Source organism: Alternaria hordeiaustralica (genome assembly GCF_023758085.1).
Source record: "Alternaria hordeiaustralica strain BMP 2776 chromosome Unknown scaffold_26, whole genome shotgun sequence".
Lineage (NCBI taxonomy): Eukaryota > Fungi > Ascomycota > Dothideomycetes > Pleosporales > Pleosporaceae > Alternaria > Alternaria hordeiaustralica.
In genome coordinates this window covers 1-24,293 of record NW_026056798.1, presented here as the reverse complement: position 1 = coordinate 24,293, position 24,293 = coordinate 1, and the positions used below count along the sequence as shown (strand labels likewise).

The window sequence follows — 24,293 nt, the reverse complement described above, 5'->3', positions numbered from 1 at the left end:
TTTACGCTTCAAATTCCTCGCATTTGTAGACGCCGAAGGATGCAGACGTTTCGAGTTGGTGTTTTCGCAGTGGGAAGAGCTGGGGTGGGTGCTGTCCGTGGACGGGGGCTTTGGAATCGCGATTTGAATATGTCCTGGGAAGTTGCCGTCGGTGAGCTCCAGCTCGTACAGTGTGAAGTTGGCATCCGGCTGTACAGTTCCGGGACTCTCTCGCCACGCCATCGCTTTGCCAGCACCAGGATCAGCGCTGTTCTGATCGGTATTCATCTCTTTCCGAAGTGCAAGTCGCAGAGGATGTGGCGAGGTGGTGTGAAGACAGGCAGTAAGAAAAGGGTGGAAAGAGCTTAAATGGTCCTGGTAGCGTTGATTCTGCCTTCACCTTTTCTCTTCTCTCACTTTCACCTACGATACAGGCAGTCGCATCGGCCTTGGCGCTTCCAACAGGGTCCAGAGGAACCCTTGACTGACCTAATGCTCATTTCAACAAAACTTAACATACGCACAGTGTGCGTGTCTCCCTGGAGCTAGCAATACTATGGAAGTTCACTCTACCAGCACTGAGATAGTGTGTTCGCGCAGTTCAATTTGTTTCTACGCGGTCGGTGGAGCGCAGTTCGCGTGCGTGACGCGCCGTCTCGCTAAGATCATAACGCGTCGCGAAACAAGTTTCTTCATCCCACCACCCTTCACTCGCACTACGATGCCTAGACAGTATAAGATGGTGCGTAAGAAGCCAACCCAAGTCGCCCTGGCCCGCAAGACGCAGGACATTCGGTCTTTCTTTCCGCGATCAAAGGCTTTGCCGCCCTCAACCAACCCCATCTAGGTGCTCTGACTGACCTGGTAACTCACTCAACCGAAGCAACGCCTACCCCAATCACTGGAGGAGCGCCCACCTCACCGGGTCCGTTTCTGTTTCAAAAGCTAGCTACTCCGACTGGTCTAGCGCCTCACTCAATTACCTCGCCTGTATCACATGCCATGGTGAACGATAGGACGCCAGTCGCCACTAATGTTCTCGTGGCAGGTGGCTCTACGCGATGCTCGCGCTAGTCTGACCGAGCGGGACGTCATCACTATCTATGGCAACTCCGAGTCGATGCCCGGCGCGCGGAGGACTGATGAACCAGGACCACTTCAGAGAATTATACTACCACGGTCACAAGATCGACCGAATGAGACGTCTACAATACAGTCAACCACCCAGAGCTCGGAGGGAGCGCCTCTTGTTTTACCCCAAGCACGCAGCTTATGCGTCAATCCGAGCAGGTCCAACCGTTGCGGCGGCTACATACAATCAGCTCCAAGTCTTCAAAGACGGCAAGAGGAAGTGAGGAGAACGCGATAGACTCTTGAGGATCATATAGGACGTAAGACAATGCATCCGCAAGTGCGAAAAGACGAGGCAAGCCGCGATATCAATCAACTGAAAATCGACGGTGACGTCTACAACCACGGCGAGGAAGCTGGTGCTCGCAAGCAGCGACTCCTTTTCGACGAAAGGCGCAGCGTGTACGTGTCAGCTCGTGCGGGCCACACAGTAGTGGTGGCAAATTACAGCCAGCTACAAAACCTGAAAGATACCCAGAGTGCGCGTGGGCAACGGCACAAGCTCTTTCTCCGCATCATTCTTGATGAGGCTCAATGCATCCGTAGATGTGATCGGACTCGCCAAGGAAAAGTCCTGATGTCGTTTGACGCCTACTTCAATGCTGTCTTCACAGGTTCGTCTGTTGTTGACACTATCCTGGACTTTGATGGGTACTTGGCTTTCCTGGAGTTCGTCGGATGGGGATGGGTCGCCAACCTAAACTCAACCACAGCACTGACAAGGTTCGAGAGTCGCGGTATGACCAGTTCAATGAGGGCTTGGCGACCGGCGTAAACAACCGCTCTGAGCCCCTCGAGGATTGGCACAGCGACTGCAGCTTGGTGGACGAGCTAGATGCTCAACAAATCAAGGAGTCCATCGAAGACGGGTGGCAGTGCTCGCACTGGCCTGCGCTCATAAGATACAACGGTGATCGTCCACCAAGCCTGGATCGCAAAGACCACACGAAGATCGACGGTCGTATCATCGTGAAGGACGTGCCGGCTCCGGTTCAGGAGAGCCCCAACGATATGTACTATTCCAGGGTCTCGAATAGTAACAAGTACTACTCGATCGCTTCTTCCAGGCACTGCATCACACTGTCGTTAAGGACCGCTCTGAGTCGATCGGGGGTTAGAAGAGCGACTACAACTCGATGGATGGTCTTGGTGACATGGAGATCAGGACAGAGATATGGTACGGCTGGTAGTGCGCGTACTAGACCGCGCTGCTGAAGTACCACCGCGACCAACTGTCAAGTCTCGACCGTAAATCCCGGCAGAAGGTGGATGGCCGATCAGTACTGGTAGACACACCAGCACCTTTCCCAGAAAACCCATACGACAATTACCACCCGGCCAATCTTGACAGCTTGAAGTGCTGTTCAACAGCAGCCTTCCGTTATTACATTGGAAGGCATATCAAGAAGGCCATCATGGATGAAGTGGATGTAAAGATCGTCGCCACACGCGTCCACAAGATCCTTGCCATGTTGGTTCTGTCAAGAAACTTGCTCAGTAATGACGTTGTCGAGACCAGAGGAAACATTGAACTTGTTTTTGGTTCATGCTTTCGTGATGTAGGTATCGAGGAGCCTACAATTCCTTAATCCATCTGTCCAACAATGTTATCAATCAGCTTGGAGAAGACACTAGCTTTACCGATGGTTTGATCCATGGGATTATACATAGTTAGAAGCCTAAAACCCAACAAGAAGATACCGGGTATCAATATATAAATATTGCAGAGGAATACAAACCATTTACAGTTGTCTGACAATTCGAAAGCGACACCCTGGGTAGCTACATGGAAGCATACGGCCGCCAAAAGAAACCCAGAAAGGCAGTGCATAGAAGCCCCAGCTCCAGATTCTCCAAATTTTCGGTGCTCTGCACCCACATTGGGTTCTCATGGCTCGAATGTCAATATGGGCAATTCGCGCGATGCGAAAGGAGGGTCTTCATCTTCTCACCGCCAGAATGAAGAAAGCTGGAGCCTTGAACTCGGAAGATAAGAATCGCCCACTGAAAAGCGATGAAAAGATCCTGTGTCAGTCCTCGTGGGGAAGCCCTGACTACCGCTGATGACTTGGCTACCTACAACGAGCGGGAAGACAGATACCAGCGTGAGTTTGCCGAGCACGTCGAAGCGGCCTCGGTGGCAAAGAGCGCGAAGGTGAAGGACTCCAAGACGGACTTAGCAAAGATCGGATCCAAGTTCGCAAAGCTGTCGGTGCTGTGTACGCACATCGGCTTCTCCGGGCTCGACAATATGTCGACGGCGGCCATCCGTGCGCAGCGGCGCGAGGTTCTCCCTCTTCTCACCGCGAGGATGAAGACAGCTGGAGCCTTGAACCCAGAGGATATAGATCGCCCGCTGGATAGCGACGAAGAGGTTCTACGGCAATTCTTGTGGGGCTCGCCCAGGATAAAGTACTTGCTTTGGGAAATCCAGCGGGTGATCTTGGGTAACACCAAGGTCGCCAGCCACCGGAAGATCTTCGCAACCTTCCAATTCCCCAGATCTGCTGAGATGTTCCTGAAGCTTGTGGAGTTCCTTGGAATTCGTGCGGTCCTCCTGGACACCAACATGCCTCCGGACGAGCGTCACTAGAATATCCGGGCCTTCAACGAAGAGGACATGCCGCAAATCCTCATAACAACGTATGCTCTCAACATCGCTGACCATGACGCTCAACATCGTTGTGCTACCGTCGTGCATGTTGAGCCGGCGTTCAATTGGGCTACAGAGCATCAGGCGGCCTCACGAGTCTATCGTTTTGGACAAGAAGAAGAGGTCGAAATTGTGCGCTTGTTCACCGAAGGAACTTACCAGGAGCTGCATGAGGCGGGCATGATCAAGAAAGCCAACTCCATGTTTGCCGCTTTTGGTGAGCTGCAATCTGCAAGTGAGGGCCTCGAGGACCGGGAGAAGATGACGACAGAGGAGATCGCGAAAGGTGTATTCGGCATAGTCCGGGATCGTGTGCGAGGCCGCGACGACAAAGACGTGCAATCAGCCAAGGAGGATGCTATCACAAAGGCCAAAGGCAAGGGCAAGGGCAGATCGGTAGAGTAGGTCGGCTCCGATCGTGCGACTGTTGATCGAGGGCATTTACCAGAGGCGCCACGAAGCCGGTGTGGTCAGCTCCAATCCACCAGTGACAGACATGCCTTTGGAGAGAAGATAGCTTCTGGAGAACTTACAAGTGACACGCATAAGCCAGCTGGATGGCTACGTTGCAGCATGAATAACGATGACTAAGGCCAATACGTGCACTAGAAAGCTACAGCTAGAGTTGCCAGGATGCTAGCTGTATGACAGGGGATAGCCAGGAAGCTACTATACAGTGCACCATCGATATAACTAATTGTCAAAGCTGACAGGGAAGATTACAATAGCTATCGTTAAGATGAATCCTAATACTAAACAACGGCTAGGAGATAACATATCCCGTTGGTGGTGATAGCGCGTGCCCGCGTTGCGCGACTGTTGAATACGTAAAGCCATCGTTGAAAGGGCTTGGTACAGGTACTCCATGAGATTCGGCCAGTGGAGGCCGCAAATCTGGTGGCGTTTGTGGACATCTCCTAACCGCTGCTCACCTGATCGCAATGGATCCTCGCTCCTCCTGGCGGAAGACACTCAATGATCTCGGCGTCGTCACCGAGCTGCCCTCTCATGACCATCTTGGACCTGGCGACGTCTTCGAACAAAGGTTTTGACGTAGTCTGCTACGTGCCCGTCTAGACCCCGAAGGACATAGCGTAAATACGCCTTCAATCCGCTTTTTGAAGACAATGATGTATACACAACTCTCTACTGTGTTTATCGAGATGAGTGTCATTAACGCCTATGTCGCCATCTCGTATACACGAAACCGTAGTACGAGACGTGCTAGTCTTCTACCTCCTCTCGCCAACTATTTTAGCGAGACCTTCTCAATTGATGTAGTCCGAGAGTTCCTCGCCATATGGCATATGACATGCTCTACCGGCGTAACAATTAAACAGATAAATGGTAGGAAGATAAACACGTAGCGAGGGTGTCGTGACTTCGTAGAGTCGTAAAGACCAGGTATAATGTAGTCGTGGCGGTTTGCATGATCTATGTCCTTGTGTGGCTCATGCTGCTTTGAGAATGTTGGTGATTCTGCCAGTCGGAGCCACGGGCGATATCTTTGGGCCACGTTTTGCCTTCTTGAGCACGCGTTGCGGTTCGCCGTCGCGCCCAATCGAGCGACCGTTGTGTGCTTGACCGTAGTCTTTCCAGTCTTGGCAAGCCTTCCAGGCCACCAGTAGGCTCTTGTCGGCGTCATCTACCGCCGTTTGTGTGGACAATCCCGCAAGGAGGTCGTGGGACTCGAAAAGCCCATGGTGAAAGCTGAATTCTTGCCGAGGGAAATATGCTGCTTCCATACCATATACTAACTCAGTCTCCCGGATTATTAGGGTGAATGGCGGCGAGCGTTTGAGCCACGGGAGTATCAGTTCAACCTTGCACGCAAGGCCATCTAGACCTATAGACAGGACGAAGGGCTTGATCCCGCGAGCGGCGAAATCCTCTAAGCTCTTGTCGATCGTGTTGGTAGACTTGTACGCGCGAGCATAGTACGACCTTATGGACGGATCGATGGTAGTGTGTGCTTGGCAGTACTTTCCCGTTGGAACGCATGACGTGTGGACGTCATACAACGCGACAAGTGTTCCCGGGACATCCAGGTCGCTACCGTGGTCGTCAATCAACGTGTCGAAGACTTTTCTGGCGAATATCGGTAGGCCTTTTGCCATGTCTTCTTCTCCAGACTTCCATGCTTTCGGTGCGGCACTGGAAGACCTTGCCCCGGCGAGCACGCCTCTCGCTTTGCCAGTTGTTGACTGAGGTATGTATTCAGCCCGATGTGCGCCGTCGAACCGCGCGTACTTCGAACTCTCCTTGCCTTTACACCTGATCTCGTGTGAAGCTAGAAGGTTCAGGTCGTACCAAAGCTTTGGGCATTTACTGCATTCATACAGTCCCCTCATGTCGTGGAAATGCATGCCAGCATGAGTGTCATACGCTCAGATGTCCTCTTGTTTCCTTCGCTGTATTATCGTTTTCGGTGCCCGGCTAGCAAATAGAGGCCGCACCGGTGAAGCATTCGCCACTTTGTCGTCTTCTGGGGGCCTCATCCGAGAGACTGGGTGACTGCAAACGCCGACGTTGTCGCCAGGGTGGTTGTTGCCAGTTCCTTGAAAAATTGAAAGTGTCATGTATCCTCCTACCCTGCTCGTACAAAAGCAACCCGTGCCGCCATGTTCAGTCCCAAATGAGAACGTTCTCCAACACAAGTCATCGCTCATGAACTGCATCATGTCTTGACGTATAACTGCAGCAGGCTTGTCTTCGAGGCTGAGGCAGCCATCTCGCCATTCAATGAACAAGGGCAATGAAGGTAAGACCGTCTGTGTGACCCAGTTTCTGACGTCGCGCTCTTCAAATCCAGTTACGGCGCTCCAAGTTCTCAGGGTCAGGTGGTATTCCTTCTCACCAAGTTCGTTGATCTTGTAGATACCGGTGATGATGTACGCGCGGGTACCTTCGAAGGTTGGGTTTCGTCATGGTGCAAATAGAGATGGGTAGACGGGCAAGGTCGCCAATATGTCTTAGCTGCAGGGATTGATGGCGGATCGCAAGTGGTGGAGGTGGTGGAGGTGATGGGCGTGGTAGGGCTGGTGAGGGTGGTAGAAGTAATAGAAACGGCGGAGGTAATGGAAGTGTCAGAGGTGGCACAAGCGCTAGACTGCCCAGGTGAGCACGTACCCGTCAATTCGCAGTCGCGGTGCTTGACGGACCGCGCAAAACCAATTGCGCCGCCACAGGCCGGCGACAACGCTTTATCTGGCTTTGACCTTCCAATGAGGCACTTGTTCAAAAAGACGTCAGTAAACAGGCGCACAATCTCGACGAGTTTCCTTTAGCTGATACGGTACGCGGCCATAGCTCTGTAAGTTCTGTTTAGCACCACCAATCACAAGCAACAAGCGATTGCCCACGATTATTGCACAGTATGCTGCTGCAACAGCTACGATAATACTTGGATTCAGATCACGAAGGTAGGTATTTCTGAAATAGATTAACAATGCCTCCGCAGCTTCCCAAGCGCCAAAATACACTCACATGCCGACGATTCGTCTACCCGGCCACACGTGGCGCGAACCCATCCCACTTTCCACTCACCTAGCCAGCCCCTTCGGCCCCGCCCACTCGCCCTTGACATGATACTTCCCATAAACCCACGGAAAAAAGTCCTTCTTCAGCCAGTAAAACGCCTTCCGCGGCACCCCTTGGTCAATTCCCAGCAGCCCATTGAACGTCTCCTTCGGCACACCCCCATACATAAACTCCGCAAGCAACACCTCCTTCCTCCCCGTCAGCAACGGACAAGACGTGTACCCATCGTAACTAGCCGTCAGCTCCTTGCCCTCCATCGCTGAGAGTACGTTAGACACCAACACCGGTGCTTCAGCCGTGATGGCAGCCACGGTTTTAGATGTCGGTAAAGAGGACGCGTCGCCTATGGACCAGATGTTGGGGTAAGAAGTGTGTTGCGTTGTAGAATCCGAGACAGAAACGTAGCCTGCTTCGTTTGCGAGAGCGCTAGATTTGATGAACGCCCAAGGCACGTTCTTGGGCGCGACGTGCAGGAAGTCGAAGTGTTTCTTTACTGGGGTGGGGGAGTTGGGGGATGTGAAGGTTGCGGTGTTGCCGTTGATGGAAGTAAGGTCGTGTTGGAAGAGACCTTCTACGCCGCGTTCTTCGCGGAGCTTTTCGAGCGTTGCTGCGCTGGTGGGGTGTTAGCACATTTCTGCCTCGTTTACATGCTGGCAGGCAGAGGAGAAGACTTACTATTTCGGCACACCGAACATCGTAGGCAATCCCGTCGCAAAAGCGACGTTGATATCCTTCGGATACAGCCCAGCATCCTTCCAGTAATCCAACGCAAGCCACATGATCTTTTGCGGCGCGCCCGCACACTTGACCACGCCGGCTGGCTGCGTAAACACCGCATCACCCTTTTTGAATTTCTTCACATTCGCATACGCCTTATCGCAGTACGCGTAGTCGTAGATCGTGCTCACCATGGCATCTTTCTCCTCCAACGCCTCCTTCAAGCCACTCACACTACCATAGTCAAGCGTGATACCGGGCACAACGACCAGCTGTTCATACCCGATCTTCTCGCCGTTACTCGTCAGGACGTAATTTTCCTCTGGTGCAAAGCTTCCTACAGCGCTGTTGTAGAATCTGAAGCGTGGATCCATGAGCTCTTTCAAGGGGCGGCGCAGATCTTCTTTCTTTTTTAGACCGCCGCCTACGAGCGTCCAGCCTGGTTGGTAGTGGTGCCATTGCGCGGGGTCTATGATGGCGATGTCGTCTTGAGAAAAGTTTCCTTTGCGCAGGAGTTGGTGAGAGAGGGATATGCCGGCTGAGCCGCCGCCGATTACGACGATTTTGTGGTTGCGGGTCGTTATTTGTACTGGTGATACGGTTGCTAGATTGCGGATGGTGTGTTGGAAGGCTGGTCGCGTGATCTTGGTCGCGGTTTGCGATGCACGTTTGAGGGTTAGTGCGGACATGGTGGCTGGGTTTGGCGACTGTCCGCGATGACTAGGAAGGGAAAAGGAAAAGTGGAATGTAAAGACAGACAAGAAGGCTTACACAGCGAGGTACGCGGTGCCTCCGGTCTCCGACTAAACATTTCATGCGATGTGGGTCAGCGGCTAGCACTTCAGGAACAACCAATGAATGAGGTGGAGATGGGTACTAGCGTGATCACGACATCGTCGGAAGAGTAAGCCAGCAGTCACAACCAAACGTCACAACCACAATCACAATGACGAGACACAAATGTAACTATACACAACATAACATTAACTCATTTGAATCATGAAAACTATATAACAGACATCCTATCCCAGCGACTTTTTACAAGCGCGACAATCCAGCAATCTCCCTCGGGGCGTGGTAGTTGGGGACCTTCATGTCGAGGGCGCTGCCGCTGTAGCCCAAGTCCTCACCCGTAAGCACGGCGCACTTCTCGCCAATGAGGAGCGCAGTCGAGTACGTGTTGCAACCGACGTTGTCGGGGCAGATGGACAAGTCGGCGACCTTGAGGCCCTTGACGCCGTGGACGTTGAGGCGCTCGTCGAGCACACCGTGCTTGACGATGGAGTTGCCGTTCCTGGGTGCCATGGAGCAAGTACCGAGCGAGTGCCAGGTGGTCTCAACGTGGCCTGTAGTGTGTTAGTGAGAAGTTCGACGAATCATGAGTAAGGGGATACATACGCTTGGTCCAGTCCTCAATGTGCTTGATGTCCTCGGTGGAGTACTGCAAGTCCTCCTGAATGTCCTGGCAGCTCGAGCTCAAGAAGTTGGGCTTGGCTGCACGACCCTTCTCGATGGGCATAGTCCAAGATCCGTGCTGGATACCGGCCGTGATGTTACCAGGGAGCGCGTAGGCGTTGGTGGTTTGAAGATCCATATCCTTGGCACGGGCTGGGCTGTCGTAGGCGTAGAAGGGGTGCATAGCCTGCACCTCACCGGCGTAGGCGTCCATGCGGCGGGCAGTCTCACGAGACTTGATGTAACCCCAGACCATAGGAGCCATGTCGCGCTTGTCGTTCATGAAGCCAGCGTCGAAGTCGGGGGCCTCGTACGGGTTTGGCGACACAATGTGCGTGGAACCACGAGAGAAGGGATACTCGAGGAAGTGAAACATGGTGAAGAACTTGCCCGGTGGCATGACCATGTGGTCACCGAACCAACCAGCAATGACGGAGTAATGCATGACGGGCTTGTCGGGCTTGTCCTTGAAGTACGAGTCCCAGCCAGAGCGGAACTCCTTGCATGGCCAGCTGTCCATCATGTTGAGTTCTTCCTCGGTCGGTCGGATCTTGACACCAGCCTCGATACCGTTGGTGGCGAGTGGGCCAGTGCCGTTGATGTTCCATTGCTGGAAGACAGCCTCCTGGACCTTGGGGTCGCCACGGACAAAGTCGTCGAATGATTCGACGTGAGGCTTAGCGCGGTAGGTGGCGAAGGTCAAGTAATGATCCTGGAAGTTGAGACCAACACCAGGAAGATCGACAAGAGGCTTGACGCCAGCCTTGCGGAGCTTCTCTGGGTCACCGATACCAGAGCGCTGAAGGATGAGAGGAGAGCTCAGAGTACCACCGGAGACGATGATCTGCTTGCGAGCCTTGATGACCCTCGACATCTGCTGTTCGGGGTGGAGAGGCTTGGTCGGGACAACCTTGACGCCAACGGCGCGGTCTCCCTCAAGAATGACCTTCTCAACCTTGTTACTAGTGAGGAGGTGCAGGTTCTGGTGAACAGCGCGGGTGCTGTGGATGTAGCCGTGAGCAGAGTCAGATCGTCGTCCGGTGTCGCGGTTGATCCACTTGAGCCAGTGCTCGGCACCATGGCCAGTGGTCAAGTCCTGGAGATCGTCGGTGGTCGGGATGCCCTGAGATTCGGTGGCACGGAGGAAGTCCTCCTTGATCGGGTAGGTGTAGTTACCGAACGAGACCTTGATGGGTCCCTCAAAACCGTGGATGTCGCGGTTGTTGCAGGAACGTTGGTAGGTCTCGTGCTTCTTCATCAAAGGAATGAGTTCCTTGGTGGTCCAACCCTTGGCCTGGAAATCGTCGTAGTCGGACGCGGAGGCACGGGTGTACATCTAATGGGAAGTCAATAACTGCTAATGAGAATGTGGATGGGAAGCTCTTACCATGAAGTTAATGGATGATCCACCTCCGAGGATGTTGGCGACGGGCACAACAGCTCGGCGGCCATCGAGCCACTCCGAGGGACGAGAGTAGTAGAAAGTGGCAGTCTTGCTGTCCAACTTCATGTTCCTCGGGTAGATACCCGGACGGAAGACCCATGGGTTGTTCAAGTTGTTCTCTCCACCCTCAATCAAGAGGACCTGGAGGTTGTGGTCGAGATTGGCCAGACGTCCAGCAACCACACAACCACAAGAACCGCCTCCACACACGATGATGTCGACCTCATCGGGAATCGTCATCTTGAAGGCTGTCGATGAGATAAAGATATAATTAGAAAGGTGTTATTGTTGTATCGTTGACCGCAGGAGACAAGTCAACTGGGCATGATGCTCTTCTCAGTCGAAGGCACGACGTCTCTTTAAACTGTTCAGACCCCGCATCTCCAGGATCTTCGGCTTCAAGGAGGGTCCGTCATCTAGGCTGTGTCACTACGCGCTGTCCATCAGCCGTCAATTCCGATAGCAGCAAGATGCATGCACCGAAGAGGGGACATGTACCATTTGGCCAGCCTCCCCAGCCAAAGAGGCTTAGACGTTGGCTGCGACCATCCATCATGGGACCGCAGGGGTCGCCGTCGAGGCCATTCGAAGGGGAGCGGCATGTTAAACTTGCGGATCCGCAAGGTAGGCTGCGTCTATGCCGGACTTCCACAGGGTAGGTGCGCAAACAATGATTGGTCGGAATGCTCGCGCAAGGGTACATACCGTCCCGACGGTACTGGATAAAGACCGGACTGGGATAGACGCTGCATTTGTCGCATGTTTGCTAGTTGGGTGCGGAGAAGCAACATATCCAGTAAGAAGACATGCTCGGTTGCGTACACAGGCCCACTCTTGGGGGTAAGCATTGCGGACCCGAAGCTGAGAGGCCGATGTAGCGTCCCCAGGCGTCGAGATTCAGCGTATCACGTATAAACAGGAATGAGCGAGGCGTTTGAGTGAGCCGCCGTCGGGAAAGTGATAACCGAGACATGACTTTGTTCATTACAGATGCACAGAGAAGGAATTGATCCGGTATCTTTGGGCGGGCTTTCGCAATGGCCAGACAGGTTCAAGCACTCTATGCTGTGCTTTCCAGAGCTCCAAGCAGCTTCAAGGATGATAGCCCTGGAAGCTCATGCAGCTGCGGCAAGAGGGATTAGCTCGCGTCCCTCTGCGGGGGTCTTGCGGCGCTGACGTCTCATGGCGACTACTGCACCCCACATCCGCATTCTTCCACGAGAGATGCTGGATGCACGGATGTACTGTGAGTGCCTCACGCGCTCGGCGCAATCGTTGTTAACGGAGGCATCGATGTATTGGAGGTTATCATCGGCGTTGATGGCATCGATGGTAAAGTGAGAGTCAGCATAGACATGGCATCCATCGCCATCCTTCCAACTCCACTCCCCCACCCACCCAGTGCCGTAGTCGTTATGCCTCACGTTGAGAGGAGGTCTGCCCTTGGCGTCGAAGCTAGTGCGAGTAAGTGCGGGGTTAGCTCCGCTTCGAACCACGGAAGAACGGTAAACCAGTCGTTGTAAACGGTCTCGTACGGGAAAGGAATGGCTTCCTACTGTCGTACACCCTGTCCGTCGAGATAGTTCACATCGACTTGCTACTAGATCCTGTGAGCCGCAAACCCAAAGGCGTCACTCAATGTCACGATGTTACCTTATTCCCGAGGTACATGTACAGTTCGTGTCCACTAAACTGTAAACCTCAGCGATCGCAACTCTGCATCGGCCACAGCATAGCGAAGCGAACGTGTGTTTTTATCGAATCATACTCAGCAGTAGCTGCATTAGGACGATATTGAGGTTTGGCGGTCTTGGTCTTGGGCTTGTCCAGATCGGCAGGCTACCGCGAGGTTCCTTTTTTGAGGCTGCACGAGGCTGCGCGACACGCGCCACTGTGTGACTGACTCGTCATGAATGCATGGGCTGGGGCTTACGTGGAGATGTTTATGCAGACGCTGACCGGAAAGTTTCCGCTTCCCTGAAAGCGCTATTCTGCAAGTCAAGGAGGAGGCTGGGGCACGCGTTGCATTCGCGTTGAACTTGGCATCGGTCGTTCAGGCCGCCAGTCAGCGCGAAATGCGCCCTGGTCCTGGGCGGTCCTTCTTCGAGCCTACTCCAACTCCGGATGTGCCGCGATCCCCCTAGCGACTCTGTGTTGAATACCGATGAAGCTTCGTGATATCAAATTATTGCTATACCTAGCAACACCACCGGCTATTGTGCTGGAGCTACTGTATATCGAAATGCGGATCCGATGGGAGCACACCGCTTGGAACTGAAATTGAATCTGAATCTGTAGAAGGTCCGAAAGTCTAGGGATACATGATGCATCTACTCCTCATGACACTCATCGTGATCTGGGTATCGTTTTTCCAATATTCCAAGATGTCTTGTAACGCCGAAATGCAATTTTGTAAGAGAGCGGAGAATGGAAACCAAAGACGCCGTGTATGCCGAGCAAATCGCTAACAAGTAAAGCAATGGAGGTCCTCAGATAATCTCGTGTCGCTCCCAGCCTGTCGGCTTCATGTGGGCAAGGTCCTTGGTCGGATGAGGCTCCTCAGGGTTCCGGTATTCGCTCACGTATGGGTTAGGGTCGTCCTTCTGGTCGAGGTTACCGAACGTGTGATTAACCTCTCGGTGCTTGGATTCGTCTGCGCGGACTAGGATTGGGTTAGTGGGCTGTGCTGCATGGAAGGATCAGGGGTATACGCACTGTAGAGGAGCAGATCTCGCATTGTGCGGTGGCCTTCAGGCATCTGCCAGTAGTCTACCGCGATCTCGGGTGCCTCCATCTTCGCCCACTTGGGCAGGCGGCCAGCATCGAGATCCTCGATCTGGCGTGTGTATGTGATGACGGCTTCCTCTTCGAGATAGCCTACGAATCGATGGACGGTGCGGGGACTGAGGAGGTAGGCGAAGAACAAGGCATTACACCACACGCCTTGGGCGCCAAGTACCATCAGACGCATGAAGCGTCCTGGCTTTTGCATCTTGAGGAAGACAAGTAGGTGCATTCGTTCGTTGTAGCTTTCTTCGAGTAACGATTCAATCCTGGCGAATGATGTATTAGCAACGCGTTCGTATTCCAATAAGCGAGTCTGCATACCATCCATTGTCGCGCTTCATCCGTCTCATGGAGTGCAAGTGGCGAAGCATACCAGCGACCATGCCGGGTACACCAGCCACGCTCTCCAAGAAGACATTCCGAATGAGATACTTCTCTTCATTCATTGCAAAAGCCTTCCGCTTTGCCAGTGGGTCTTTGGCATCCACATCCACAGCCTTTTGATGCTTGTATCCAGTTGCCTTATCGAGACCCCAGCGTAGGATCTTTACGGCGATGAGGGCGACCTTGTCGGACATGGTCTTCGCTTCTCGGTGCGCGATCGTGACTTGGTTCATCTGCTCTTCGGTGTATACTGATAGGTATTAGCTAGTTGTCAAGGCGTTGTGTACTTGGAAGGTACGTACCTGGATGAGGCCATGCTGCATGCGTCTTGCGGACCTTTTCTGTTGGATGCTTCTCAAAGAACTCTACAATCTTGGCTCCGCCATTTGGTGAAGAGGTGAAGTGCCTCTGACCAGCTGGTGATTGGAAGTGCTGTACCGCAACGAATGTAGGCCGGAATCCAGCATTGTAGCTCTGGAAGGACTTGATAAGCTGAGCCGTAGCCCGCTTCGAGGTGTTTGATCCCCGTGTTGCTGCTCTGGTGGAGATCATCTGCGGTTTAGGGTATACTTGTATATGTTGAGTAGGCGTATGTAGGGTAAGGGGTGATGTCGACTGCAATGGTAAGTGCTGATGGTTAGCTAGAAGCACGGCTGAGGCACACGTTGGTCCTTTATATCTGACACCTAAAAAAAACTATCAAGCAGTACTCGTGTCTGCCTGGCGCGTTCAGTCATCATTAGGGTGAAGCAGGAATGGGCATGGGATGCCGCCGCTACACCGCGCCATACCCGTCCTGCGGCGGAATCGGCGAGCGAATGGGCTTCGTTCCAAAGGTCGGAAGTGTCAGCAGTCGTCCAGTACGGGCGCAAACGGTCGCGTGCAAAGACGAGTTTGAGGTGGCTGAGAGGAGTGGTGATTCAGCTGACGGAAGGAACCGGGATCGCCCTGCCAAGACATTTGCCATGCCCCTGTCCAACAGCTCAAAGGGGGACTTTGGCGACGAAAAAAAGAGACGAAAGTATATTCGATTCATCAAAGGTAAGCTTGGTAGTTTTTCGGAACCGTGTAAAGTGAACGGACGATGTTGTTGCGTCGGATGCGTGGTCGCTGCTTCCGGAAGAAGCTCGTCGGGGGCTCGCTGACTGAGATCGGGGTCTCGTCGTTTGCCGTAGACCCGCTGATAGGGCTGACGCCACGGCGCAACCTCGAAATATCGCTGTACCATGATAGTAATCTTTCGTCTGTGGCTTTGGTGGCCTGGTACATGGGTTCATGATTAACATTGAGCGGTAGAATGCTTTGTGGCTGCTACCTCAAGACGCGGTGCTATGTCTAGGTGGTGTTGGTAACTTCAGCATATCGATCTTCGACTCAGATCAATCACACCTGTGGACGTGCGAGCTGTCTAGGCTTCATCGACACACTAGCGACGGGCTCTTGCTTCACCTAGAGAGAAAACTTCTAGCATCGTGCCGATGACCAATGGACAAAGGGCGAAGACTGCCGTCGAGTCGGCCAGATTGTGCGCACGGCAAGTCACGAGCAAGATGCTTTTTGAGCAAGTATATTATCGGTGCGCGATGTATGTTGCTGCACTATAGCTCAATCATGATAGTCAGGTAGCCAGCGTGCTCGAGACAAAACCTGTGGTTGGGAATGTCCGATATCGCACATAATTGATGCATGCTATTACACTACTCTTTTCATGCCATTGATGGGCTACGGTAGCGCAGGACATACATGATTGGCAGATGTTGGTTCATGTCAATGCCGGCAGGTGTGTTGAGTCTTCCAAGGTTGTGTTTGGGGAGCCGAGTACCAACTACTGGACGTTGAAACCGCCTTCACCGTCTTTGGTCGAGATGTCCGAATGGTCAACCTTTGAGACTGATGCAGCCGACGGTCCCTTGTTCAGGTGTTGAACGAACTCTTTGATCTTGTCCTCGCTGCCCTGAGCCTCGCCTTGGACCTGCCTGGTGTGAGTGGTGGTCGACGCAAGTATGAGTCAAATACGCACACTCCCATCGGATGCATTGGTCACGAAGCCCGTTACACCGATAGATTTTGCTTGTTTTTGCGTGAAGGATCGGAAGTTGACGCCCTGCACCTCGCCCTCGACTTTGTACTGGATCTGAGTGGCTACATCAGCTTTGCCACTAGTGACGTGGGCAGACAACGCACTCGCTTGCTTGACATTCTGGCTGTAGTTGCAAAGAAGCGTCTCATGTGAGTGGGGTTGTTGCGAGAGGGGTGTCTGTTAGATCAAATTCATGCAAATGTCTGCTTGTAATATAGGGCGTATGCTCATGCAGGCGTGCGACGTCATCGTTATTGCGAAAGGTACACGCTACTTCGGGAAGGAACCCTTGAGCTTTCACCTGGATTGCGGGGCCAGAAGCAACCTTAGGCGGGCGGGAGGCATCTGGCGCGGCAAAGGAGAATTTGCTTTTGACACCTGTTCACATCAAAGGATAATCGCAATGGCCTGCGTTCGCGGCTATACGGAGATTGCATCGGTGAGGACGCTCAGGGCGATGTGGTGCCGCTAGTCACGCGTTGTTTTCGGATACAATCTCGCGTCGCTCCCCGTTACTGAAACCTCTAATCAAACGCCCCCTATCGCAACCCCGACTGACATAGCAACAACCGCACATTGCCCAGGAGGCTCCGCAAACAAGAGCAGTGCTAGATAACCCGCCACCGCTCCGTAAATGCCTAGGATTCGAAAACACCGAATCTCTCTGCTGATAAGGAGTCTCACGACTGCGACGGCCCTGCACCTGCCACCCCTGTCAACCACCATGGACACGCCCAACTCCCCACCCGCACGTTCAACCTCGCCCGACCCGTGGGCAACCCCATCGCTGGCCATCGGCGCAATTCCCCCGCTCGACCGCTCAGTTTCCACCGCGTCGTCTGTCTCGTCGGCGCGCTCAGTGAGCTCGCGTCTCTCCGATGGCGGCAGGCGACGTGGTTACATGCGCCCCGAGGGCACCGAATTCTCCAAGTCGGCCAAGAACAGAGAGAGTGTCATGAACCTGGGCACTATCGCACATCTCCAGTACTACTTCGCGCGGACGGGCCTGCTCGACACCGCGACGGGACGCGTGGCCAAAGGCCGCAAGCCCGGATCGCGAACAGCGAGCGGCAACGAACCAATGTCGCCCGGCCTCGATGCCGACTTCTCGACCATGTCGCTGGCGTCGCCAGACGGGATGAACGACCCAGTGGGCTTCGTTGAGTCACCGCTTGACGAGACGGCGTCCATGCAGTGGGAGGACCCCGAGCCCATGATGCTCCCGCCTACCGTCAGCACCTACAAGAACAACCCCGTCTACGTCCCGCCGCCGCCTGATATGACTGTCCTGCGTCGCGAGCTACGCGAATCGCTGGCCGAGTCTATGAAGCATCTGCACGAACTCGAGAAGGGCTTCTCTGATGTTCAGCCGGACGGAAAGACCGCGAAGAACGGTGGCGAGGAAGCGTCAGGCTGGCACGAAGTACAAGGCATAAACCTCTTGGACGTCACCACCCTCGCGATCCGCGCCGCGAAGAACTACTACACTGCACACGAAGAACCACAACGACTCTACGCCATCAAGTCGGAACGGACGATCCGAAAGGAACTATACGATACACTCGAGGTACTGAAACGTCTCGCCATTCGCAACTTTGGAAACGGCGTGCAGCCGTATGAAGTCACCCAACTTAAGCAGTGGGTCGACGACATCGGCACACTGCTCGACACGGAAGAGGAGAAGGAGCGCTTGGAACTTGCAGAAAGAGAAAGCTGGTCGTGGCGCGAGGGTGACTGGACGGGCAAAGAACGCGAGAGGGAGCTGCTCTTCCTCAAGTCGTTTGACAGCAATCCAGAGCCCCTGCCTGAGTGGACCAGCGCTGCTGACTCCGAACTCCCAACACCCTTCCTGGCCGCGCTACAGAACGGACTGCGCCTCGTACATCTCCACAACACTCTCGTCCGAAAGTCAAAACGACACTTTGAAGAGATCAAGACGTACCACACCGACACAGCCAAGCCGTATCGCTGCGCTGACAACCTGCGCTACTGGGTCAAAGCCGCCGAGCTACGCTGGGACATCAAACTCGACGTTAATGTCATGGACGTGGTCCACGGCGAGGACGCAGAAGCGTGGAAGAAGTTCGATGCTGCCATCCTGCAATGGTGCCAGGGCGTGCGTGAGGAAATCACGTCGGAATGGCAAAAGCAGAAGAACCAAACGAGAACCCCTACACTACAGATCGACCCGAATTACGAGGCGCTGTGAAGTGGCCTTATGGCAAAGTATTCATGGATCTCACCCTTCTTTCATTTCTTGTCCATGTTTCCCACTTAACCCTTTATCTAATTTGCACGAAGCTCATGTCCACCCAAATCTCAACTCCACACCATAGAGAATTTCCTCAAAGAGTATTCCCTGGTTGGAAGCAGGGCTCTTTTACCATTCCGCTCAGAGCGTGCCGATAGGAGGCGGCTTGAGATAGATACCCCCTTTGCACCTGCGGCTTGCAGATCTATAGTGTTATATACAGTCAAGTCGGAATGTAAATAATGTGTACCAATGTATAATAGGTCCTCAATCGGAAATCCCGTTCGATCCAAGTCCGTCCAGCTCAAAGGACCGGGGATGGGTCCACCACGATACGGGGTAGAGAGCACATGACCATGCATAGCACATAGTGAACGTGTATAACACAAACGATAAGATCGACGACCGAGGCGTCTAGAAAGGTTGGCACAGACCGAGGCGTTGCACCTTGAGTGCCAATGAGTGGAATGAGTGGGAATGAAAGCACTGATAGCAGGGGGGAGCTGGCTGCTGGCGGAAATTGGGCACAGCGGCGCCCGGTGAGACACAAGCGGGACGTTTTGTGAACGGATGTCTCTAGACCTATGGAACGCCTCCTCCAAAGACACACAATGGACACACACCACGCGCGCAAGCACTGTAAACCTCTTCATTGTTGTTGCGCCACACCGCATTGTTGTTAAACAGAAGCAACGCGTGCAGATACTAAGCTAACGCGAGTTCGGCGCCAACCCAAAGAACGTCGATTCATCTCCCGATTGATCTTTTGATCCGTGCATAGCGATACCAGTCCTGCGCAGCCTCCTCTTTTGTCTGAACGCGACCTGGAGGCATCCTCGAGGTCCACACAGACATGCTCAATGAGCGACACGGCCGCGCCGCCTTCAGTTCTCGACAGCAGCCCCGCCGCGACTGCCGTTGACTTGCCAGCGAAGACACCGCCGAACCCACCACCGACGACCACGACGTCGTCATCCTCGCCCAAACCCCTTCGGCACACGCCCGCCCACATTGAGAGCACCACCAAACTCGCGAGAAATGTCTCCCCGGGCCTGCTGGCACGCATGAAATTCCTCAACCAGATTGCCGACACCAACAACAAGAGCGCCGTCGACGTCGGCCGCATCGAGGAGGACCGCCTGCGCCGCCTGGACGAGTTCCGCAAAGCCCGCAGCCTCGAAGTCGAGCGCCGCGGCACTGCGTGGTCCGGAAAGGCTGGTCAGGCTCCCGCCGCTGGAGAGACGCCGCTCGTGCCCCAGTCGACGGGCGAGAGCGTGCCCACGCTGGTGATGGAGCCCGACTTTGACAGCGACCACAGCAGCGTCGTCAGCACCAGCGATAAAGTTCTCCCGTCTGAGTCAGAAGCCGAAATAGAGCTCGACCTGCAAAAGTACCGCCTGCCCGACGTCACCAAGTCGGAAAAAGCACTCAGCGGCACCATTACCGCTGCTGAACCCGAACCCGCGCCCGCACCGCCCGCCGAACCAGCACCCACTGTCGCGCCTGCCAAACCAGAACCTGTCGCGCCTGCCGACCCTGAGCCCACCGCACCTGCCGAGCCAGAGCCCATGGCCGCGCCTACTCCCCCACCCAAAGACACGCCACCCCTACCCGCCCCCGTACCCGAAGAGGAGCCATCCGTCCTCGACGACAACAATGGCATCGACATCGCGTCCTACTTCGAGAAGCGCCACTACCCCCGCGCCAACTCCATCTACACCCTCTCCAAGGCCAGCTTCACCAACCAGATCCAGCAGCTGACTTCGATGAAGCTGCCGCCCACAACCATCGCCTCCGAAATCACCGCCCTCCCGACTTCCACCCAGGCCGGACGCGCCCTCCACAAGGCAGCCAACGACATCCGCCTATGGATCTCCAAGACGAAAGAGGTCCTCAGCGGCCTCGACGCCGACGATGACGTAGAGTGGGCCGCAGCTGCCGGAAGAGAAGGCCTGGAAGAGGTGGACGCCGCCATCGGCAAGTTCGAAGGGCTCGTCAACGTCTACATTAGCGCGATAGAAGACCTGCAGTCGCGTTCCGACATTGCGCTCCTGCCCACCAAAGACCAGACGACGCTTGTCAGCCAGATGGAGGACATCGTCATGAACTGGGGCGAGATCAAGCAGACGCTCAAGAACATCAAGAACCAGGTCGAAGTCGCCATGGAGTGGGAAGAGCTGTGGAACAACGTGCTTGGCGAAATCGGCGCCGAGGTCAGAAACCTTAGTCGTCTGATATTTGAGATGGAGGAGCGCAGACACCGCGTCATCTCCGACTCAGTCGCCGAAGCTCCAGAGAAGTTTGACATTTCCGAGCTCGAGACCGTCGTTGAGGTAATCCCCCGGAAGCAGTCGATAATCAACAGCAAGCGGCTTAGTATGCCACCCAGCCTGTCCATCGTCTCGCCCACCTCACCCATCCCGCAGATCGAACAAGAGAACTCGCGACTGCTAGCCCTCTTCGCCAAGCTACAGCCACTGCGCGCTTCGCTCGATTTCCTCCCTATGCGACTCAGCGCCTTCCAAATGCGCGCGAGCACCATCTTTCCCTCCGCCTGTGACGAACTGGTACGGAGGAAGGAATCGCTAGAAGAGGAAGAGGCTAAGCTTGAAGCCGACGCAGATGCGCTGAGGCAAGAGTTGGGCGAAGACAAATGGGTGCACAGCTTCCGTCAAGCCCACAGCAAGGCTGCTGCCATGTACGACTCGTGCATGAAGAGCATCGAAAGACTGCAGCAGGCCATCGAAGACAGCGACGAGGAGAAACTGGCTACGCGCATCGCCACCTACAAAGACAAGCGAGATCACTACCCTCCATCTATGAGGCGTGTGCTTGAGCTCATCGATATCGAGATGAAGCACAGGTCCACAGTCAACGGTGAGATCCTGCGTATCCAAAAAGACGTCCGCGCAAAGGTGGAGGACTTGGAAGACGTGACTGGAAACACGGACATCATCTTGAACGACTTCACTACATCGCGAAAGCTTCGCGACTCAGTCTCCACCGTACTGACAGAGGGCTCCTTACCACAGTCAAGCCTTGACACACCAGGCACATCCCCCGCTTCGAGTGTCGTCATGAGCCGTAAGAGTAGTGGACAGCGGCCTTCTATTACTCCGGTAAGCAAGAAGCCTCGTCAGTCCAGTGTTGCGAGTTTGAAATCGTCGGCCCCTCCCAACCGCCGATACTCCAGCATACCACTAGGTGCTGAGAGTGTCGCTTCTCGCAAATCTACACTCGAGCGTTCCGCACGTTTGGACTTTACACCTTCCCGCGCCATGGCTGGCACCGCAGCTAGTCAAGCCCGCGCGAAGACGCCGACCGATAGGCCTGGGCCCAAGCCCCGTTGGAACTCGGACACGCACATGCGCGACACTGTCGTCGGACACAACTTTAAGCCCTTGACTCTGACTACGCCTTCGCCCTTCCGGAAAGACGGATCACCCGACGGATCGCGAGGGGGCTCAGCGAGCCGTTCGTCGATACCCCTCAGAAGCCCATTGAGTCGCTCCTCAGCTCTTTCGCCGACTGCATCCAGTCGTTCTCCATCTACCACTCCAGGACAGCAGCGCCCTGCTCGATTGATGCCAAGCCCAATGACCTCCTCTCCCGTTACTCCTGCAAAGGGCAAGCTGCCGATACGATCTACACCCCTGTCTTCCTCAAGTACAAGTACACCAGCGTCTAGCCGTCGTGTCTCGACCGTAGTAGAAAGCGGCAAGAGCCCTGCCAAGGAAGAAAGTCCGGTGGCCCGTCGCGCATCACGCCCCCCGAGTGCCGCAGCCAGCCGTCGCAGCAGTCTGTTACCTACACCTAGACAGCGCACCTCATCCACTTCCGAGGCCACCAAGTCAACTCCTCCTGCTAAGTCGACCCCTCCTGGACGCTCCAGCAGCAGGCTTGATAGCTTGGCCGAAAGTCGCACTTCAAGCCGTGTTAGTGGTCGCCAGTCAAGCGTAGGAGACAGACCGATTTGGAGATAGGCACTTGCAAATCGGACAATTCACCTCGACGGACCGGCGCAGACCTGATCGATACCTCTTGTTTCCAAACGAAGGACAGCAACATCACGCAATCACTGTTAGCGAAACCTCCTTATTCACCCCCAACTTTCACTTCGCGCCTGGATCCTGGCTTGGTCCTAACCCCCGTTCCCTAATATCGCCTTCTAGTACTAAGCATCTACATTCTTTCGAATAAGAATCTCTCTCTTTCCCCGCGATGTATCATCGAAACATCCATCTCACCTCTGGACCAATTATATCCACACTTTTGATTTGTTGCTTTTTTCCATCTGGCGTTTTAGCGGTTGGGAGAAAGTATCCTATACCCCGGAGTTTCACACGTGTTTTTGGCTTTCTTTGAAGAAGCATTTTCTGCTTCACACATGGCTGAGCGAGCGAGCGTATCTGGCGAATGGAGTGCGTGTGAGCGTTGGCATGTTTTTGTGCGTGCTAGGCGCTTGCAGCATTATGGAGGGAGGAGTCTTGAGAGCGTGCGCGGGAGTATGCTTTTGTAGATAGGAGCTAGATTGGTATGCATGGATGGACTGGGAGTGGAAAGGTGGGGGTAGGAGTGGAGCAGACTAATTCTATGTACGAGCGAGTGTATTTTAGATAGTAGTTGAGCGAGATATAGAATGATACCATAGTAACCCGACATCTCTTCCAATATTGACTGTACCGCCGATGTGACTCACTAGTTGAGGGTCAAGCCCGGTCATCAATGCCATTGTCTCCCCATATTCAAGACATGCACACGTGAGTGGATCGCATCAGTTGTCTTCGAGCCAAAAGATTCACACCTGACCCATAACAAACACCAAGACAGTAACCCAGACTGTCTTACTACCTTTTCCTTGAAGACACATGTGGTCGTACAGACATTGTACTCAGCCAGGAACATATAAAAAGCTACAAAGTACCGACTCTGTTCTCGCATAACCATCTATATCACTTCACCCACACACTCTCTCTCAAAAGCCAACACTTTCACACTCATGCACATCCATCCAGATAAACCATTCACAACGACACCCCAGCATATCCTCACGAAAATGAAAATGCCATGTTTAGCGAAGAACTGCAGGTTCTGCAAGTACGAACGGGAACGTGATGGTATCCCGACGATACCTTCAGCCTCGTCCTCATCATCGGTTTATGATGAGATACGTTCGAGGATGAGCGTGGATACAGCGACGATGGATTCGGACGGGACTGGGCGAGAGCGGGATGGTGATGGGACGTTGCACTCGCGGCTAGATGATACGTGTTTCGGTATGGATGCGCTGGCGTCTTCGTTGAGGAGCAGGAGTAGGAGGGATAGTGTCACGTCTTGTCGATCGGAAGCTATGGCTGAGCCAGACGATCGCTACACCGAGCAACCTGGGCCAACGGATTCTAGATTCAACAACGACGATGATGCTGGAGATGTCGAGATGGCCGAGGGAGAGGAAGACGACGCCAGTCCACACAGTCCAGCATCAAGCTCAGTCTACAGCAACGACGACCCTCTTCTCCACCCTTTTCTTAGCTCCCTCTACAGCCCTCTCTACACACAAAGCGAAAGCGGTATACCAGACAACAACCATGATCACAAAAAATCCTTCGATTTCCTAGATGAAGTCCTCCTTGATCTTGACGCTTGGCTTGATGCTGGGGGGTTGGAGATGGGTGGTCTGCACGATGACATGGGCGAGGAGGAGTATAGAGAGTATAGGGAATGGTATAGGGGGGTTGTTGGGGGAGTTGCGAGGGGGATGGTTGAGCGGGGGATGGTGGGGGGGATGGGTCCAGAAAGAAGGAGGAGTGTGTAAGGGGGGGGGGGGGGTGGGGGGGGGGGGGGGGTGTGGTGGTGATGAGGTTGGGTTGTG

At 54.2% G+C, this 24,293-nt stretch overlaps 9 protein-coding genes across 9 annotated transcripts; 4 read left to right on the top strand and 5 right to left on the bottom strand.

Moving 5' to 3' along the window:
• Nucleotides 1–1,788: 1,788 nt before the first annotated feature.
• J4E84_009097 (uncharacterized protein) lies at nucleotides 1,789–4,168 on the top strand (the record flags this gene model as incomplete). Its single annotated transcript, XM_049391662.1, has 4 exons — nucleotides 1,789–2,223; nucleotides 2,313–2,581; nucleotides 3,145–3,661; nucleotides 3,704–4,168. 4 exons carry the CDS (start codon nucleotides 1,789–1,791, stop codon nucleotides 4,166–4,168), a joined length of 1,686 nt encoding a protein of 561 aa, XP_049240527.1.
• Nucleotides 4,169–5,214: 1,046 nt separating this feature from the next.
• J4E84_009096 (uncharacterized protein) lies at nucleotides 5,215–6,114 on the bottom strand (the record flags this gene model as incomplete). Its single annotated transcript, XM_049391661.1, has 1 exon — nucleotides 5,215–6,114. One exon carries the CDS (start codon nucleotides 6,112–6,114, stop codon nucleotides 5,215–5,217), a length of 900 nt encoding a protein of 299 aa, XP_049240526.1.
• Nucleotides 6,115–7,305: 1,191 nt separating this feature from the next.
• On the bottom strand, nucleotides 7,306–8,709 carry J4E84_009095 (uncharacterized protein; the record flags this gene model as incomplete). The annotated part of the gene is made up of 2 exons (XM_049391660.1): nucleotides 7,306–7,915; nucleotides 7,979–8,709. The coding sequence occupies 2 exons, from the start codon at nucleotides 8,707–8,709 to the stop codon at nucleotides 7,306–7,308; spliced, it is 1,341 nt and encodes a 446-aa protein (XP_049240525.1).
• Nucleotides 8,710–9,058: 349 nt separating this feature from the next.
• On the bottom strand, nucleotides 9,059–11,159 carry AOX1_2 (Alternative oxidase, mitochondrial precursor; the record flags this gene model as incomplete). The annotated part of the gene is made up of 3 exons (XM_049391659.1): nucleotides 9,059–9,366; nucleotides 9,419–10,811; nucleotides 10,863–11,159. 3 exons carry the CDS (start codon nucleotides 11,157–11,159, stop codon nucleotides 9,059–9,061), a joined length of 1,998 nt encoding a protein of 665 aa, XP_049240524.1.
• A 2,249-nt stretch (nucleotides 11,160–13,408) lies between these two features.
• Nucleotides 13,409–14,642, bottom strand: AOX1_1 (Alternative oxidase, mitochondrial precursor; the record flags this gene model as incomplete). Its single annotated transcript, XM_049391658.1, has 4 exons — nucleotides 13,409–13,581; nucleotides 13,635–13,972; nucleotides 14,028–14,340; nucleotides 14,393–14,642. 4 exons carry the CDS (start codon nucleotides 14,640–14,642, stop codon nucleotides 13,409–13,411), a joined length of 1,074 nt encoding a protein of 357 aa, XP_049240523.1.
• Nucleotides 14,643–15,915: 1,273 nt separating this feature from the next.
• On the bottom strand, nucleotides 15,916–16,289 carry J4E84_009092 (uncharacterized protein; the record flags this gene model as incomplete). Its single annotated transcript, XM_049391657.1, has 3 exons — nucleotides 15,916–16,062; nucleotides 16,111–16,224; nucleotides 16,275–16,289. 3 exons carry the CDS (start codon nucleotides 16,287–16,289, stop codon nucleotides 15,916–15,918), a joined length of 276 nt encoding a protein of 91 aa, XP_049240522.1.
• A 605-nt stretch (nucleotides 16,290–16,894) lies between these two features.
• Nucleotides 16,895–18,379, top strand: J4E84_009091 (uncharacterized protein; the record flags this gene model as incomplete). Its single annotated transcript, XM_049391656.1, has 1 exon — nucleotides 16,895–18,379. One exon carries the CDS (start codon nucleotides 16,895–16,897, stop codon nucleotides 18,377–18,379), a length of 1,485 nt encoding a protein of 494 aa, XP_049240521.1.
• Nucleotides 18,380–19,281: 902 nt separating this feature from the next.
• Nucleotides 19,282–22,109, top strand: J4E84_009090 (uncharacterized protein; the record flags this gene model as incomplete). The annotated part of the gene is made up of 2 exons (XM_049391655.1): nucleotides 19,282–21,899; nucleotides 21,938–22,109. 2 exons carry the CDS (start codon nucleotides 19,282–19,284, stop codon nucleotides 22,107–22,109), a joined length of 2,790 nt encoding a protein of 929 aa, XP_049240520.1.
• A 1,662-nt stretch (nucleotides 22,110–23,771) lies between these two features.
• Nucleotides 23,772–24,133, top strand: J4E84_009089 (uncharacterized protein; the record flags this gene model as incomplete). The annotated part of the gene is made up of 1 exon (XM_049391654.1): nucleotides 23,772–24,133. A coding segment is annotated over one exon (362 nt), but the record flags the coding sequence as incomplete, so codon positions are not given.
• Between the last annotated feature and the right edge of the window lie 160 nt (nucleotides 24,134–24,293).